Genomic DNA, 15,846 nt, shown 5'->3' on the forward strand with positions numbered 1-15,846 from the left:
TCCTTTTGACCCCATATTGTTGGTTTGTTTGAGAGAGGGTCTTTCTACATAGTCCTGGCTAGCCTGAAATCACTATGTAGACTGGGCTGGCCTAGAACTCAGAGATCCACCTGCCTTTACCTCCCAAGTGCTGGGATTAAAGGTGTGTGCTACTGTGCTTGGCCCCATCTTGTTTTTAAGTGTCTATCTACTGTATTCACCCTACATACCACAGTAGAGTTGTCCCAGCATCCATTCTTATTATTGCCCTGTTGGTAGTGATGTGTAACTTACAATATGGGGCTTTTATTTTTGTAATTTGTAGGGGCTTTACTGATAATGTATTTTAAAATCTTGGCTATCTGTGTCCCTTTCATATTAACAATTGGACGGAGGATGAATGGAAGAATTTGGGGGTTGAAGCTTATTAGTAATAACTTATGTGGTTAGTATTACTTTTTTTGGACCTCAGGTCTCTCATATTCCTTGATGAGTAGTTTGTTCCTTGATGAGTAGTTTGTTCTAGAATCTCACTTTGGCGGGACAGGAAGGTGACAGAAGGTGGGAAGGCTAGTTAGGAGCCTAGTAGGGTGAGCTTGACCAGTATAGTGGATGCCAGTAGTCCCAGAGGGCACAAGTAGATTTTGAAAGATTGCAAAAGCCGCAAATTTGAAAGGAACCAAGCTGAAGAGGAACAAAGTAGCTTTTGTGTGACTGTTTCCTGGAGCCAAGCAGATGTTAGAGGTGGGCTTTACAGGTGGAGGTTAAATGACCCGAGCAGCACATGGCAGCCAGGACTGACTGCCGAGGACAATGTGAGCAGCTGCTAGCTCTGAACAGCAACTGGACCTGTAGTGAGTAGGGTTTCAGAAACATACAAGAGTGAGTGAACAGACTTGTACACAGGAAGGAATCAGTGTTTGAAAGTGATAAAGTAGCTGCACATTTTCATAACCAATAGGTTACTGGAGATTTGAATATAAAAACAGGACTGTAACTTCTCTTGTAGAGCTCATGAATGGAAAGTTCTCTCCACGACCAGAGGTGGCCCGGAGAGATAGCAGCTCTATCCCATTTTTTGAAATAGTCTCATTGTGCAGCTCAGGCTGGCCTCAAACTCATGATCCTCTTGTCTTAGCCACCCAAGGGCTAGCATTTGGGGTTACAGGGAGGTGCCACCTCCTGTGGTTCCTGTTAAGGTAATAGTAACTGTCCAGTCAGCAAAACTGCTTGCACTGAACACTGCATAGGTAGGCCTCCTATTGTTCATGTGGAAATAGAGGAATGTTCTAGAGTTTTTTGAATTTTTCCTTTGGTGACTTAGATGTATGTTCTATAGACTTTGCAACTGTATAATCTTCAAAGGGTGAAGACTTTAGGATCCTGGTGGGAATTTTAACCCCACCCCCATTTCTAAACTTCTAAGCTCTTTATTTCTTGGGAATGATGTACATCTAATGATTTGTGGCTATAACTATAACATCACCATATTATTGAAAAGCATTTATCTCAGGTTTATTGAAGCATAGAATGCAAAACATTTGGCTAGGTCCATAAATTTAAGAAGACTAGGCAGGACCCCCTCTTTACATACACAAACATATTACAGAACATAATTATCATAAAAAGAATGCAGATAAGATGAGCAAGGGAAGAAGTTACAGTTCCTGAGTTATGGAGACGAGTGCATCTTACTGAGGCTGGTGAAGAATTGAATCAGTGTGTGAGAGAGCAGAAACACTGCCTGAGAACTAGAAGGTACAGGGCTGGGTTCAGAGAAACAGGGGGCCCAGAGGCTGCAGGGCCATTGCCACCCTGTGAACTTCCTTTCTCAACGCTCTGTTCACATGCATTTAGAGCAGTGGTTCTCAACCTTCCTAATGCTGGGACCCTTTAACACACTTCCTCATGTTGTGGTGACCCCCAACCATAAAATTATTTCATTGCTACTTCATAATTGTAATTTTGCTACTGCTATGAGTCATAAATATCTGATACGTGACCTCCAAAGGGGTCTTGACCGACAGGTTGAGAACCACTGATTTGGAGGGAAAGAACAACTTGTTTGGCCCTAGGGATACTGCTGAGCGGGGGTGCAGGAGTTATCTTGTAGTACATAGAGTCCAGAACCTGAACTGCATGTCCTCTATATGCTATGTCACAGCTTCAGTTCTGGAGATGAGTGTAATTCATTATTATCTTCTGTTTTAGGAGATGCCAATAGACAAATTAGTGAATACAAATTCAAGCTTTCCAAAGCAGAACAAGACATAACCACCTTGGAACAAAGTGTAAGTACTTCTGTGAAGCAGCAAATGATTTAGATGCCATTAAATGCTATCAAATGCCTCTCAGCCTCTTGCATCAAAGTGGTTAGACCTTTGAATTTCTGTAGGTGGCCTTGGCCACTGGATCTCTCTCTTCAAACGCTCTGCATTACAGCTGAAAAGCCACCAGAGCACACCTGGTGGGGAAATTCAACTTCGTGTTTGTTCTAAAAATGGAGGACTGGGCCAGCAGGATGGCATAGCAGACACTTGCTGCCAAGCCTAAAGATCTGAGTTTGATCCCCAAGACCCACACAGCTGTAGACAACTGATTCCCACATGTTGTCTTATCCTGTCCTAGTTATGATTTCTATTGCTGTGCCGAAACACCATGATCAAAAGCAACTTGGGAAGGGAAGAGTTTATTTCCTCACATTTCCATATAACAGTTCATTATCAAAAACAGTGAGGGCAGGAACTCAAGCAGGGCAGGAACCTGGAAGCAGAGGCCATGGAGGGGTGCTGCTTACTAGCTTGATCCTCTTGGCTTGTTTAGGCTGCTTTCTTTTAGAACCCACAACAAATAGCCCAGGGATGGCACCACCCACAATGGGCTGGACCCCTCCCCCATCAATCACTAATTAAGAAAAATGCCCAGCTGGATGGAGTTGGCGAACACGAAGTTCGAGGCCAGTCTGGTCTACAGAGCAAGTTCCAGGACAGCCAGGACTGTGAGAAACCCAGTCTCAACCAAAAAGAAAGAAAGAAAATGCCCTATAGATTTGCCTGCAACCGAATCTTACGGAGGGCTTCTCTCACTTGAGGACTCCTCTCTCAGATGACTTTAGCTTGTGCCAATTTGACATAAAACCAGCACAGACCTCTATGTGCACACAGTAAATAAACAGGTGTAATATTTTCTTAAACATAGTACTTTGTAGCTGTCATTTTTAAAAAAGCTATTTCTAGAGAATTTTAAAACAGGGCCTCTTTAGAAAAATATTCCTTCTGTACATTTCAAATGCCTGAAGACTTAACATGGGAAATTGGCCCTATAGTGAATGACTCTGCGATTGTACTTCTCCTGGGCTCCTGGGCTCCCCAGTGACACTGAGTTTCCATCTTGGCTGCCAAGCAGTGGTGGCAAACCCTAGAGGCCTGTGTGCTCCTCTTTACAGATCAGCCGGCTTGAGGGGCAGGTGCTGCGGTACAAAACTGCTGCTGAGAATGCTGAGAAAATTGAAGATGAGCTGAAAGCAGAGAAGAGGAAGCTCCAGCGAGAGGTACTGTGCCAACACGCTTCCTGGAGAACACATTCCTACAAAGGAAGTCTGTGGGAAAATTCACACGACACAAGAAATCTTGAGTCAAGTGTGGGGGCGCACGCCTTTAATCCCAGCACTTGGGACAGAGGCAGGCCAATCTGTTAGTTTGAGGGCAGCCTGATTTACAGAGCGAGTTCTAGGCCAGCCATAAATACCCAATGAGACCCTGTCTCAAATAACCAAACCCCAAAATAAAGGAACAGTGGAGCCACTTGCCCATCGTACAGACTTTGGACCTGCACAGTGGCTGCCATTGACTTTGGTAAGGCAGCATGTAAAAATGTATTTTGGGGTTTTGCTTCAGATGACATCAGTTTTTGCAGCCTTTACACATTTTGTTTTGTGGCTTTACAATCCTCAGCACCACTGTTGAGGCCTCTAGCTGCCTGGAGAAAGGTGGCAGCTGTTTGGGGACCCCCATGCATGGCTATCATTATTAGCAGAGCTCCGTTTCCCAGAAAGCAGAAAGGAAGAGATGCTGGGCTTTCTTCTGACCACATAAAGTGACTGTGCTCTTTGTCTCCAGCTACGGACAGCACTGGACAAGATCGAGGAGATGGAGATGACCAACAGCCACCTGGCAAAGCGTCTAGAGAAGATGAAGGCCAACAGGACGGCCCTTCTAGCCCAGCAGTAGGCCTGGGTGCTGCTCCGAGGGCCTTGCCCGGAGACACTGACTCTTTTGTATATTGACACAAGCCCTTCTAGTACTGTCTGAGTCTCGTCATTAAACAGCCACCTTTGTATTTTATAATTTATGAGAATGAAGCAGGTTTAATCGTCATGAATTTGGATTTTGTTTGTAGCTCACTTCTATAGTGAGAACTAGTCTGTGCTTTTTATTTTTAATTTTCAACATTCTAGAATCACGTTTTCTCACCATCTTCCTCCAGCTGCCTCACTGACTGGGCACTTGGGAGGCCTTGGTGTGGGTTCTGGAGGATGGCCATTCTGAGTGCTGAGACACTTGCTGGAGACCTCAAAAACACAAGTGCCTTCTCCACGGTGTGATACGGGCTTCAGAGACCAAGTGGCCAAGATTCCTCCTCTTACCAGAGCATTTATATTTCAGTGAGCAAGTATTCAGGGGTGGGAGTCTGTGTTTCACTCAAATTTATATGTTCGGAGGAAAAAGCCTTTTTTTTTTTTTTGTAAGATATTTAAATTTATATAAAAATGTTAGGAAAAGATATGGGGAGTGTATATTAAACTTTATTGCATGGGGCAGAGGACGTCTAGGCTCATACTCTTAAAAGAGTAGGGTCCTTAGTCTCCGTATCCACTGTGCTGTTCCTAGGACTTTCATCTGCTGCTTATTTGTGAACTGAAACCTCAGACAAGCTTGAGGGCTGAGGGGGGGGCGGGGGGGGGGGGGGGCGGCAGTCCAGGCAGGGAGGAAATCTGCCTGGAGAACTATTAAACACACCTTTCTGCCAGCCAGGACTGGTACCACAGTTATGGTTACAGACGCTTTTTAGGACGAATCATGTCAGCCATGTATGGTCCTGTCTTACCCTGTTCTTTTCTCAAGATGAGATATTCCAGAGCATAGAACTTTTTTTTTTGTTTAGTTTTTTAAGAGACAGAGTCTATGTAGCCCAGGTTGGCCTCCTCCTCCTAGTCATTGTCATTGGGCCTCTTAGAGTGCTGGGATTCCAGGCATGTATCATCCATCATGCCTGGTTCTAGAATAAAAATGCTTAAGAACTTTAATTTCATTTTTAAAGAGCCCAGTTCAAGATATTCCCTCCCCCTACTGTAGCCTCTTCATAGGGTTTGCGATTCTTTTGTCAGAATCAAGGTGGTTTCATGGGAATGATTACTGTAGCTCAAAGTGTTTACAAAGAAGCTATATTGAGGAAAAAGTCTAATGAATCAAAGCCTCTTAATAAATCTAGACTTGCAACTAGAGAATAAAGTTAACTAAAAAGTGAATGATAGTTGTTCCCTTCTTCAGTCACTAGCCCTTCATTCTTAGGATATGGAAACTGTCCTGAGTTGAGAGCATCCTGTGCATTTATTTCCTAATGGGAACTATAGTTGTATGGGTAGGGGCGCAAATGTAGACTTAGCTTATTGCTGATCAGGTGATCCAGCTCTTTACATGGAGAAGGTACCACTAAACCTGTACCCATCCTGGGCTCATGAACCTCTTCTGAGAAGCCCTGGCCCCAGTTGTTCTAGTCTTTTCCAGATGAAATGGCTCTATTTCTTCCCTACAATACGTTGTTTTCCCTGGGCCCTTCTTCATTGCCTCCTGTGGTCTGTGCTTTACTTTAAACCCCTAGGCATTCATTCTTAGGCTGAGTGCTTTATTTCTGCTGAGGCAGGGCTACAGTTATCTGGACACTGAAGAGCTTTATTTTTATTACTGGTTTTAGAGAAAGCCCTGGCTAACTCCCAGTATACTAGATTTGACCACCCACCCCAGGCAAGTTACCACAGTTGAGTAGTGAAGGCAAAGAAAGATTCATTTCATGTGGCTGTGTTGGGAAGAACAGATAAAAGGGTTCTGGAACCCCAAATTAATTTCAAAGTGTTAACGGTTTAAAAGAGGGAACAAAGGAGACAGTTGGGGTATGCACTGCTGATGAAGCAAATCATCTTGGCAGGCCAGTGGTCTGGCTGGTAATTAAGTTCAGGTCCTGTGAAAGGCTCTGGAGAAGTGGTGCTGACATCTCTTGATGGTTTCCATGACATCATCATTTCCCCCTCCAAAGTGCAACCTCATTATTGTTAGTAGTTTCTCATTTTGAGGGATAATCTGTCCTAGGAGTGTTATTTGGGAGTCACCAGTCCTGTTATTCCTCAATTCCAAAGTAACTCCCAAACAGAATGACTTAGGAGGAAAAAAAGATAAAGCCAGAGAAGGGCAAGATAGTTGCTGTCTCTTTTGCTTCCCCAGAATCCTCCAAACCAGAACACCTAGAAACACGCTGAGAGCCACTAGGTGGGCTAGGTTAACTCTGACCAGTTAGAAGGCTGGGCAAGGATGCTCTGAACTTTGTCCCTACTAGTAAATTAGCCTTGACTACGGACAGTAAGTCTTCTTACTTCTCTTACTGTTGACTGGATGGATGGATTGATTTGGCTCCCAGTTTAAACTCCATCATGACAGGGAAGGTGTGGCAGAATTCATGGGCAGGATTTGGCAGATGGTTCTCAAGCAGGGAACCTTTTCCTTGGCACTCGGTTCACACTTGTCAAGAGAATTTGCATCTCTACATGCTGGAGCTTCATTCAGTGAGTGGACCCTCAGGGCACCTTTGCCACGGCCCAGCACAAAGTGTAAGGTCTCTCTAGCTCTGTTCATCTCTAACAATTATGGATTCTTTGTCTGCACCCTCCTTTTCTACAACTTTAAACATGTTCATCCTCCTTGTTAGTGTTTTTTCTCACCAGACTGCGTAGTTTTCATCTTTCTGTTTTGCATTGTCATTATCAACCTCAATAAACACAGTGATAACCATGACACCACCCAGAGGTTAAGCTGTCTTGAAATTGCCTCTGCCAAACAACTTAATCCATTACTTTTGAATTCAGCCTTACTCAAAGACATGAGAAAAGACAAAGCCGGGTCTTTGCCAGAATGTAACACAAACAGCCTAGATCCCACTCCAGTCCTTGCTTCCCCTCTCAAGCCACATGAGCCATGCCCCCACTGGATGCATTTCTTCTTCACCCCCACTAGAGTCACCCATTAAGTTCTGTTTACAGTATTACTGTGCTCCCTTGCCTTAACTCCAGACTTTTCCACATCCCTCTTGTACACCTGTTCCAAGGCTTATACACCACATGGCAAGTTTTTCAAGTCAACCACCCTTGGCTGTCCGTCCGTACTTGTTATACCAGTAACTTTTAGACAGGTTCTTACAGGAACAAAATTCATGGGCTGTATAAAGGGATTTACAAAGAAAAGACTAGGCAGTCCAAGGATGGTGTCTGCAAGCTGGAGAGGTAGAAAACTTGGTAGCTGCTCAGGTCACAAGGCTGGATGCCTTTGTAGGCCCAATCTGGCATCAAAAGCCTAGAAGGTCCCTGGAGAGGAGTCTTGGTATTGTTTCCACCTTGGAAGGGTGAAGAAGTTGAGACTCTGAAGACAACGCCAGTGATGGATAAAGGCAGGTGTACACTTTTCCTGAGATCTTCTCTTATCTGGACTACTGAAAGTTGCCTACTGCCCACTTTGAAGGTAAGTCTTCCCTGACCAGTTATCTGCCCTGGAAACACTGTCACAGGCATGCCCAAGTGTCTTTCCCAGTTACTCTAAATCCAATCAAGTTGACAGACCAGCATATACGTGCTCAGGACTTTTTTTTTTTTTTTTTTTTTTTTGGGCAGGGAGGGTCTCACTCTGGAGTCTCCATTTGCCTGGAACTTACTGTGTTGACCAGGCTGGCCCCAAGCTCACACTGTATCCACCTGCCTCTGCCTCCAAGTGCTGGAATTAAGACACATACCACCATGTCCTTGGGACCTTTTTTTTTAAAGCAAAGCTGGAGTTTGTTCAAGTTTTAAGATGGATTTAAGCCTGGGCATTGAGGGAGATGTGTAGGAAACTCAAGATACGGACTTCTCAAAAGTTGCTGTTCCAGGGCTTCTTTTAAAGGAAACTTGAATGGATACAGCCTATGGTTTCTGATAACTAATTTCCTGATTAAAAACATCACAGCATGATTTGGGAAAACTTCAAGAGTTTTTTTTAAGAGTGTATGTAGAAATGCCTCTTCAGGTGCTAAGGGGCTTTTTGGAGTCTTCAACACAACACAGTATATACTAGGTGAAAATCAGCTTAAATAGTTTTCCAATGTGAAGTTATATATATAAAAAAATACACTGAAACACATATGAGTTTATTTGCAGCCAATCCACAGGTGAAGGCAAATGTGAATTTTGAACATTAAGTTGTAGCAACAACACGGGATACAAAGCATGAGCAGTGAGCACTGGAAACCCTTGAGCACGCCAACTGGCCTGTGGCTTCCTTATCAGTAAAACATGCTTTGTCTTGGACAGTGACGATCACTAAGGTGGTGTATTTAACACCTCTCAAAGACTTTGTATAGATCTGGCAGGTTGGCAAGCTGCAGGACATTTCCATCCTCTGTGAAATGCTTTGGAGGCAGAAGGTGTGAGCGAAAAGCTTTATAGATAATGTGCTCCACAGTCCACTTCCAGGGCTTTGGAGGAGAGCCAGGCATGTCACTCTAGAAAATACATGAAATTCATTTTATCTCCCCACATACTGGCTGTCCCACTGACATGACAGGCACTGGGCCTGGAAGGGTCTTAGTGGTGTGTAGTGGGGCTTCTGCAGGACAGTCTTGAGGATCCTACAGGTCTGAGCAGAAGCAGCAAGATTTTTGAAGAAGAAAAGAAACCAGTATTTTAAGGGACCACTGCCTACGTTTTTGTTTCCACTGTAGTGGATCTAACATTTCTGAGCCTGACTCCTGGATCATAACCAAACCTGGGGTGTCTTAAAGTAGCACTGCTCTGATACTCCACGGAGGGTAGATCTGCCTCACTGTTCCTCTCTGTGGAAGCCTTGGCTGCCCCACGTATGGTTCTTTCCCACCTGTAGTGTGGTTCCTATCAAATAAGCTTAGAAGAGTTTGTGTGTCCACTTCCACACCAGGGTGAGAGTTCCTGGGGTCTCAGCCAGCAGCCAGGGCTAGTTTCTGTTCCATCACGTAAAGTACTAGAACCTCTGAGCACGCCAGGCGTCCCAAGCAGTGGACAACATGTGCTCCATCACCAAGTGGCTGTGCACTACATCGGCTAGCCTCTGGTTCTTAGAAACTCTTGACTCTTTGCCTTCCTCTGACACGAGTGAGCATTATCATCTGACTGAAAAGTGACGAGGAGCAGGAGGAACCCAGGCTCTTTTTGTCAGGTTGGCCACTGAGGGATTATAGAGACATGGCTTCCTGGTAAAGAAGACAGAGATCAGATGCAAAGCAGGAAGAAACTGAGGGAGACAGAAGACTGGTCTAGTAACGAAGACTTGAGCCACACAGAGCTGCTAGCTTAGAACACTGATCTAAGCTCTCCCTTTTCACTGTCACAGGCACCAATCTCTATCTGACAGGCTCTCGGATTGTTCTAGAGGTCTATGTTCAAGTCCAGCAGAATGAAATACAGTTCATGAATAAAAGTTGGCCATTGTAAAGAGTTGGGTGTGCTGCTACACACTTAGAATCCCAGCACTTAGGAGGCTGAAGCAGGAGTATCAAAAGTTCAAAGCCAACATGAGCCATATGCAAATTCCTGGGTTAAAAAAAAAAGTTGAGAGCTGTTGTTTGACCCTTGTCATATAAAGTGAAACTATAGGATTTTAGAGATGGTTTAAGTTCCATATCCTAAAGTACATGAGACCCGCCCCCGTCCTGGATGCTAGTGTGCATTAATTACCACAGTACCTGCTGGCCCGAAAGGGTTGACTCCTCCAGTATATACTGCTTCCGAATGGAGTAAAACACAGCACATTCTTTACTGAGGCTTTCAAAACATTCCTTCTCTTCATCCCAATTCACCTGATCCACAGAATTCAATACAAGAAAAGCATTTAATACAGTGCTTTAACATTTCATTTATAAACATCACAGACAGACAGACACAGACACAGACACACAGACACACACAGACACACACACACACACACACACACACACACACACACACACACACACACACACACACACGCGCGCGCTGCTTAGCATCTGCTGTTATATACCTCCGTAGCCAGTCGAAGGATGAAGAGAGGCAGTCCCTCCAAAGGGGGTACATAGTTGTCAATCAGAAGAGGTAATCCAATCAGGTTCCCTTCCTGCTTGGGGAGGTGGGGGCGGAGGGCGGGGCAAAAAAGGAGGGTAAGAAATAATGGCATTAATGCTGATAGGTTTCATTTCTCTCATGTTTCTCCAAGCCCTATACTGGGTACAGGTTGTAGGATGGGCACTGTGAGACACAAGGTTAAGCATTTCAAAAGAGCCTTTGGTCAGGAACAACTTTTCCTTCTGGATCTGCTCAGAAACGTCAGGACAGACGCCCCAAAGAACAAGAGGAAGATGAAATGAAGTCAGTGGCATAGCGTCATTCTCCATGTGGCCTGTAAGGACTGGGATCTCAGCTTACCCTCCTGGGAGAGTCCTTCACCCTGGGAACAGGAACAGTGCTGTGGGCCACAGAAATATGAAGCAACAGGAATTCAGCTGACTATAGCAAAGGCTAATTAATACCTGGAAGAAGCAGGGCTCTTCCAGAGGAAAAAGCCAAGCCTCAAGGAGTCTTGGTGATACTAGCTTTTATATATGTATTAGCTTGTTCCTGCAATGATTTTCTTGTGTGCTATGGCAGCTTTCCTAATTGATTCTTTTCCTAAGAACTTCTAAGAGTGTGGGCTGATCATTCCTTGGGCATATACAACTAAGGTATTTGGATACGGTCATGCAGGCAAGGCTTTCTGCTTCCAGGCTTTCTGCTGCTTCTTTGTAGCATTAGAATTCAGATGTCCGCTTTCTGCAATTATCTCCTTTAGCAAGCACACAAAGCCAGGGCCAGCTCCAGACAAAAGCATCCAAGGACAAATGGCAGAATAAGCTCTTTAGATAACCTACTAGGTAAATATCCATACGGAGTGTAGCTAGAGTTTTCCTGCCTGGCCCACAGTCAGGACAAATCTCTCTCACCTGTCAGTCCCACAGCCGCTCAGCCTCAACCAAGTAAACACAGAGATTATATTGCTTACAAACTGTATGGCCGTACCAGGCTTCTTGCTAACTGTTCTTACAGCTTAAATTAATCCATTTCTATAAATCTATACCTTGCCACGTGGCTCGTGGCTTACCGGCATCTTCACATGCTGTTTGTCATCGTGGTGGCTGGCAGTGTCTCTCTGACTCAGCCTTCCACTTCCCAGCTTTATTCTCCTCCTTGTCCCGCCTCTACTTCCTCCTGCCTGAATACTGGCCAATCAGTGTTTTATTTACTAACCAATCAGAGCAACCCATTTGCCATACAGAACATCCCACAGCAATGGAGACACTGCCTAGGCCAGGCAGACATTAAGTACATGGCCTTGATTCTTGTGCAAATTAATAAAGGTCAGACCCTCCTTTCTTACACAGCCTTAGTGGCACCCCCAGTTTTTTCTCCTCGAACAGTTAACTCAGAAAAAAAGGGTTTTTACATACCAGGTGCATCAAGCTATGAGGCAGGTTTCCTAGCTCCAAGCAGACTTACTTACGCTGCCAGACCAGAAGCAGCAGGGCCAAAGTATTGCTGATGATAGGTGTATGGACACGGGTCACAGGCGACAAGAGGAAGGAATGAGGATGGAGATAGGAACGAAGATGAAGATGAGAACAGGATGGAAAGAACTTAGAACAGGGGGCTGGAGAGATGGCTCAGAGGTTAAGAGTACTGACTGCTCTTCCAGAGGTCCTGAGTTCAATTCCCAGCAACCACATGATGGCTCACAACCATTTACAATGAGGTCTGGTGCCCTCTTCTGGCCTGCAGGCATACATGCAGGCAGAACACTGTAATAAATAAATAAATAAAAAAAAGAACTTAGAACAATGAGAGGACAGGAGGTGAAGGGACAGAGAGGAGCTAAGTATGAGGACAGAATTGAAGCTGTGTAGATAGAATTTTGTCTCAGAAGAATAAAGTGAACAGACCTAAGAGTTTTGTGTAAGTAGATTCATTTGATATCCCTCAGATTTCTAACCCATGCCGATCGTAGTGTCTTCCCTAGGACTCTGGAAGAAATCTCCTCAGAACAGGCACCTGAGGGGATTTCGATAGAACAGTATGATGGATGACTATGGTTGTATCATCTCCAGTGCAAATGGGGAGTGGAGAAAATGTCATATATGGCACATGCTGCTTCTGAAGGGAGGCTAGCCTTTTGGTTCTAACCTAGGAACTTGACTCTTATCTGAAAGAAAGCTCAAAGGCATGCAAATAGCTGCCCCACCTCATCAATTTCCAAAGAGAAATAGTCTGCAAGCATCTCAGCTTTCTTCTTCAGAAACTCAACAATGTATTCTGCAAGTCCTTCCTTTGGGCCATCTTCCTCTGTCCAGCCACTTTCAGGACTGTCTAAGGCCAGCATGGCAAGGTCAAAGAGTGGTGCTGGTTCCTGGGAAGAAGCAAGAACATAGGTATTAGGTGGGAAGCTTGAGTCCAACAGACCACACTAAGTTCCGATACAAAGCACCAACAGCGACAGAATGCCCACTTACCATTGCAGGGTTCAATACCTCCATTACCAGCAGAACAAGTAGACAGAAAATCATTATGGAGATAGTCAACAAGCACATGATGAGCACAAGATCCACATGGCATTTATAGAACACCATAGCAAGGTAATACAGATTCTTTTTCAGATGCACAAAGAACATAAACTGATAAAACACATGCTCCAGGCCATGAAACAAGTCTCAGTAATGGGGAACACACTCAGGAATTGTCTTCAACCAAGCTAGAATTAAAGTAGAAACCAGTAACAGATTTCTGGAAAACCTCCAGGAGACTAGATGCTAAATGATGCAGACCTAAATACAGACAGCCTAGCTTACTCAGAAAGCTCCAGGTCCTAGAAAAGAAAACAATGACAAACAACAAGATGAAGTGGTAGACCCTGGGGAACAACACCTGACACTGTCCTCTGGCCCTACACACATGCACACCAATTTAAAACACCCACACAAAGCGAGAAGGGAAAGACAACATGAACAACTATCCGAGTGATAACCTGAATCTCTAATAGAGACTTTCCTATCATGGGATCTTCAAGCCCAGATTATTCTAAACAATGAGTAACAACCCTACAAAACCCTTTCAGAAAAAACAGCAAGGGAGAGCTTATGGACTCATCTATGAGGTCAACATTATCCTCTACTAAAACTATACAAATACAAAAAAAAAGGGCAGACTAGTAACACTCATGAACACAGACGAAATAACTAACTAACTAACTAACTAAATAAATAAATAAAACTTGAGAAAATGAAATCTGGCAACACATAACCAAGCAGGGTTCATCTCAGGAGTGCAGGATTGGTTTAACACATGGAAACTTGTCAATGTATTTCACTATATTAATAGTCTAAAAAATAAAAAGATCCTATCTTAGAGGAAGAAAAAGCATTTGAAAATTTTCAGTATCTATTACTAAATTAAAAAAAAAAAAGAATTTCCCCAACATCCTAAGGGCACCCACAAAACCTCTCTCCAGCTACTAGCATATTCAACAACAAAAGTGTGACTACTTCCCCAAGACTGGAAGGAGAGGGGGGTTTCCATTCTCGCCACTTCTAGTTAACCTGACTGCAAATGTCAAGACAAAGGGTGAGCATCCACTGGGTAGAAGGAGGTAAAACTGCCTTCATTCTCAATATGATGACATTTATGGAGAAAAACCCAACTCTATATAGGCACTAACCAAACTACGTGAATTTAGCAAAACTGCAAGATACAAAAATCTATGTAAAAAAAACTCATGTGCATTTCTATAGTCTGGCAATAAACATTAGAAATTGAAACTGATAAATTGCCATGTACAGTACCATAGAAAAAGTGAGACATTAAGCTAATAAAATTTATCTTTTCTCAAAAGTTATCTACAGATGCAATACAATCTTAAATTTCCAAAGGCTAAATTAAAATTTGGCACCAAAACCTTCTTGGAACAGATGAGCTAGAATCGTTAGAGGTTTATAGTAAAGTCCAATGGCAGAGTGAGCGCCTCCTACAGTGACACACAATAAAGAAGAAGCAAACACACACCCCATCCCTGTTCCAGCTATGGGTTTAGAGAATATTTCTACTTTTAATTTCAAGTAAATATGTAGTAACATCTATAACAAGAAGCATTTGTTTAAGCTGACTATGAAAGTAACTATTTACCTGAAAAGATTCAACCAAAAAACTTTATTGATACAAACTCTTAAACATACTTTGGAGAGTTTACATTTGCTAAGTAGTAAATCACTGTATAGCTCATACTCTGAGAAGCAACCAGCTGCCATTTCAGAAGTGAGGAGGAAAGAAACTTACCGATAACCTTAGAACACCAAAATTGGCAAAATCATAAATGAGTATCTGGTAGAACAGCTCTTCACTGAAAATAAAAATGAAAGACTTTAAGAAAAATAAATCTGTGCTTGAGGGCCGAGCAGCAAGGACAGAATGGGACAAAGATGCTGCTGCCTGGCTGTGAACCTGGCTAAAGAGGTCTTCTCTACGTAAAGCACTGGGATTGCTAAGGGGACTCCTGCCTGGACTCTGCAGCCATCCCTCCCAGACAAGTTCAAACACAGGCTGGCTCACCTCCTCCTCTCTAGTGCTGTAAAGGCTTTAGACGCTGCAATGAAACCTAAACCACTGTCTGCAGACCTTGCCCTAATAGAGCCCTAGAGATTACCCTCTGACAACTCACCATTAAACACCACAGGGTGCAGTACTTGCCTTGCTTATGAAGGCCTGGGTTTCATCCTCAGCACCACAGAAACAGTTATATGGGAAAAAAGTATATGGGGCATTTAGAAAGGGCAGCTTTCCCTGAATCGTCAGAAATGGACCCTAAGGCAGAATTATACTGCACTGATTTTTTGGGGGGAGGGATGAGGTGGGATAAAAGGTCTTGCTATGTAGCCCAATCTGGAACTCACAATCATTCTTTACCTACACCTGCCAAGTGCTGGGATTGTAGCTGTTTGCCCCACGTCTGGAAGTGCATTGATATTTGAGTTAGAATGTTGCACTGGCTGATAATAACCCAAGAACAGCAATCAAGTATGCATACTGAATTACTAATAAAAACCACATTCTTCTTCACATGCAAATCCTAGCCTACAGTATAAATATGTAAACAAAGTATATGTGGGTACAGTATAACATGTAGAAAGGAGAACAAGGAAGGCTAAATATTAGGGGCTGAGAAAGACCTGAACACAGGTAAATGGCACAAGTCATGAAGGAAGACACAAAGCTAATTGTTTTTCTAGTTCCCACAGTCATGGTGTGGAATTTTCTACTTCATGAAATCAGCGTAGATGGACTGTGGATTTCAGATTCAGGGTGTCAGTAAGAAGCTGCAATTCTGGTACTAGCCATGACTGCTACTGTGAGATGAAAGAAGGTGAACACAGGTGAGCTGTAGAGACACGCAAGTCACACACTCACATGTGCTAGAAAAGTAAACGCAGGGAGAGAGGAGTTCCCAATAGCCCAGCTCACGGCCACTGCTGTGGTTTGAAGGCCAG

The 15,846-nt window shown here is 43.7% G+C and overlaps 2 protein-coding genes across 15 annotated transcripts in view; one reads left to right on the top strand and one right to left on the bottom strand.

Moving 5' to 3' along the window:
- The window catches only part of Lrrfip2 (LRR binding FLII interacting protein 2), a 107,106-nt gene extending 100,058 nt beyond the window's left edge, over positions 1-7,048 (top strand). For all 11 annotated transcript variants that reach the window (XM_052722360.1, XM_052722350.1, XM_052722354.1 and 8 more), the window contains 3 exons: positions 2,191-2,270; positions 3,425-3,529; positions 4,098-7,048. In XM_052722360.1, the coding sequence (XP_052578320.1) occupies positions 2,191-2,270; positions 3,425-3,529; positions 4,098-4,208 (296 nt within the window). In that variant the 3' untranslated portion in view covers positions 4,209-7,048. The remainder of the gene's footprint in view (positions 1-2,190; positions 2,271-3,424; positions 3,530-4,097) is intronic.
- A 1,355-nt stretch (positions 7,049-8,403) lies between these two features.
- Mlh1 (mutL homolog 1) overlaps positions 8,404-15,846 on the bottom strand; it is a 43,811-nt gene continuing 36,368 nt past the window's right edge. Inside the window, exons 15-19 of one of the 4 annotated variants that reach the window (XM_052722273.1) lie at positions 14,639-14,702; positions 12,555-12,719; positions 10,308-10,400; positions 9,994-10,107; positions 8,404-8,778 (exon numbers count right to left, since the gene is read on the bottom strand). In XM_052722273.1, the coding sequence (XP_052578233.1) occupies positions 8,611-8,778; positions 9,994-10,107; positions 10,308-10,400; positions 12,555-12,719; positions 14,639-14,702 (604 nt within the window). In that variant the 3' untranslated portion in view covers positions 8,404-8,610. Of the gene's footprint in view, positions 9,842-9,993; positions 10,108-10,307; positions 10,401-12,554; positions 12,720-14,638; positions 14,703-15,846 lie in introns of all 4 variants that reach the window. The other 3 variants (XM_052722299.1, XM_052722293.1, XM_052722283.1) reach the window with 3 other exon arrangements.

Source organism: Peromyscus californicus, unplaced genomic scaffold, assembly GCF_007827085.1.
Source record: "Peromyscus californicus insignis strain IS unplaced genomic scaffold, ASM782708v3 Scaffold_11__1_contigs__length_118956290, whole genome shotgun sequence".
NCBI classification, from domain to species: domain Eukaryota; kingdom Metazoa; phylum Chordata; class Mammalia; order Rodentia; family Cricetidae; genus Peromyscus; species Peromyscus californicus.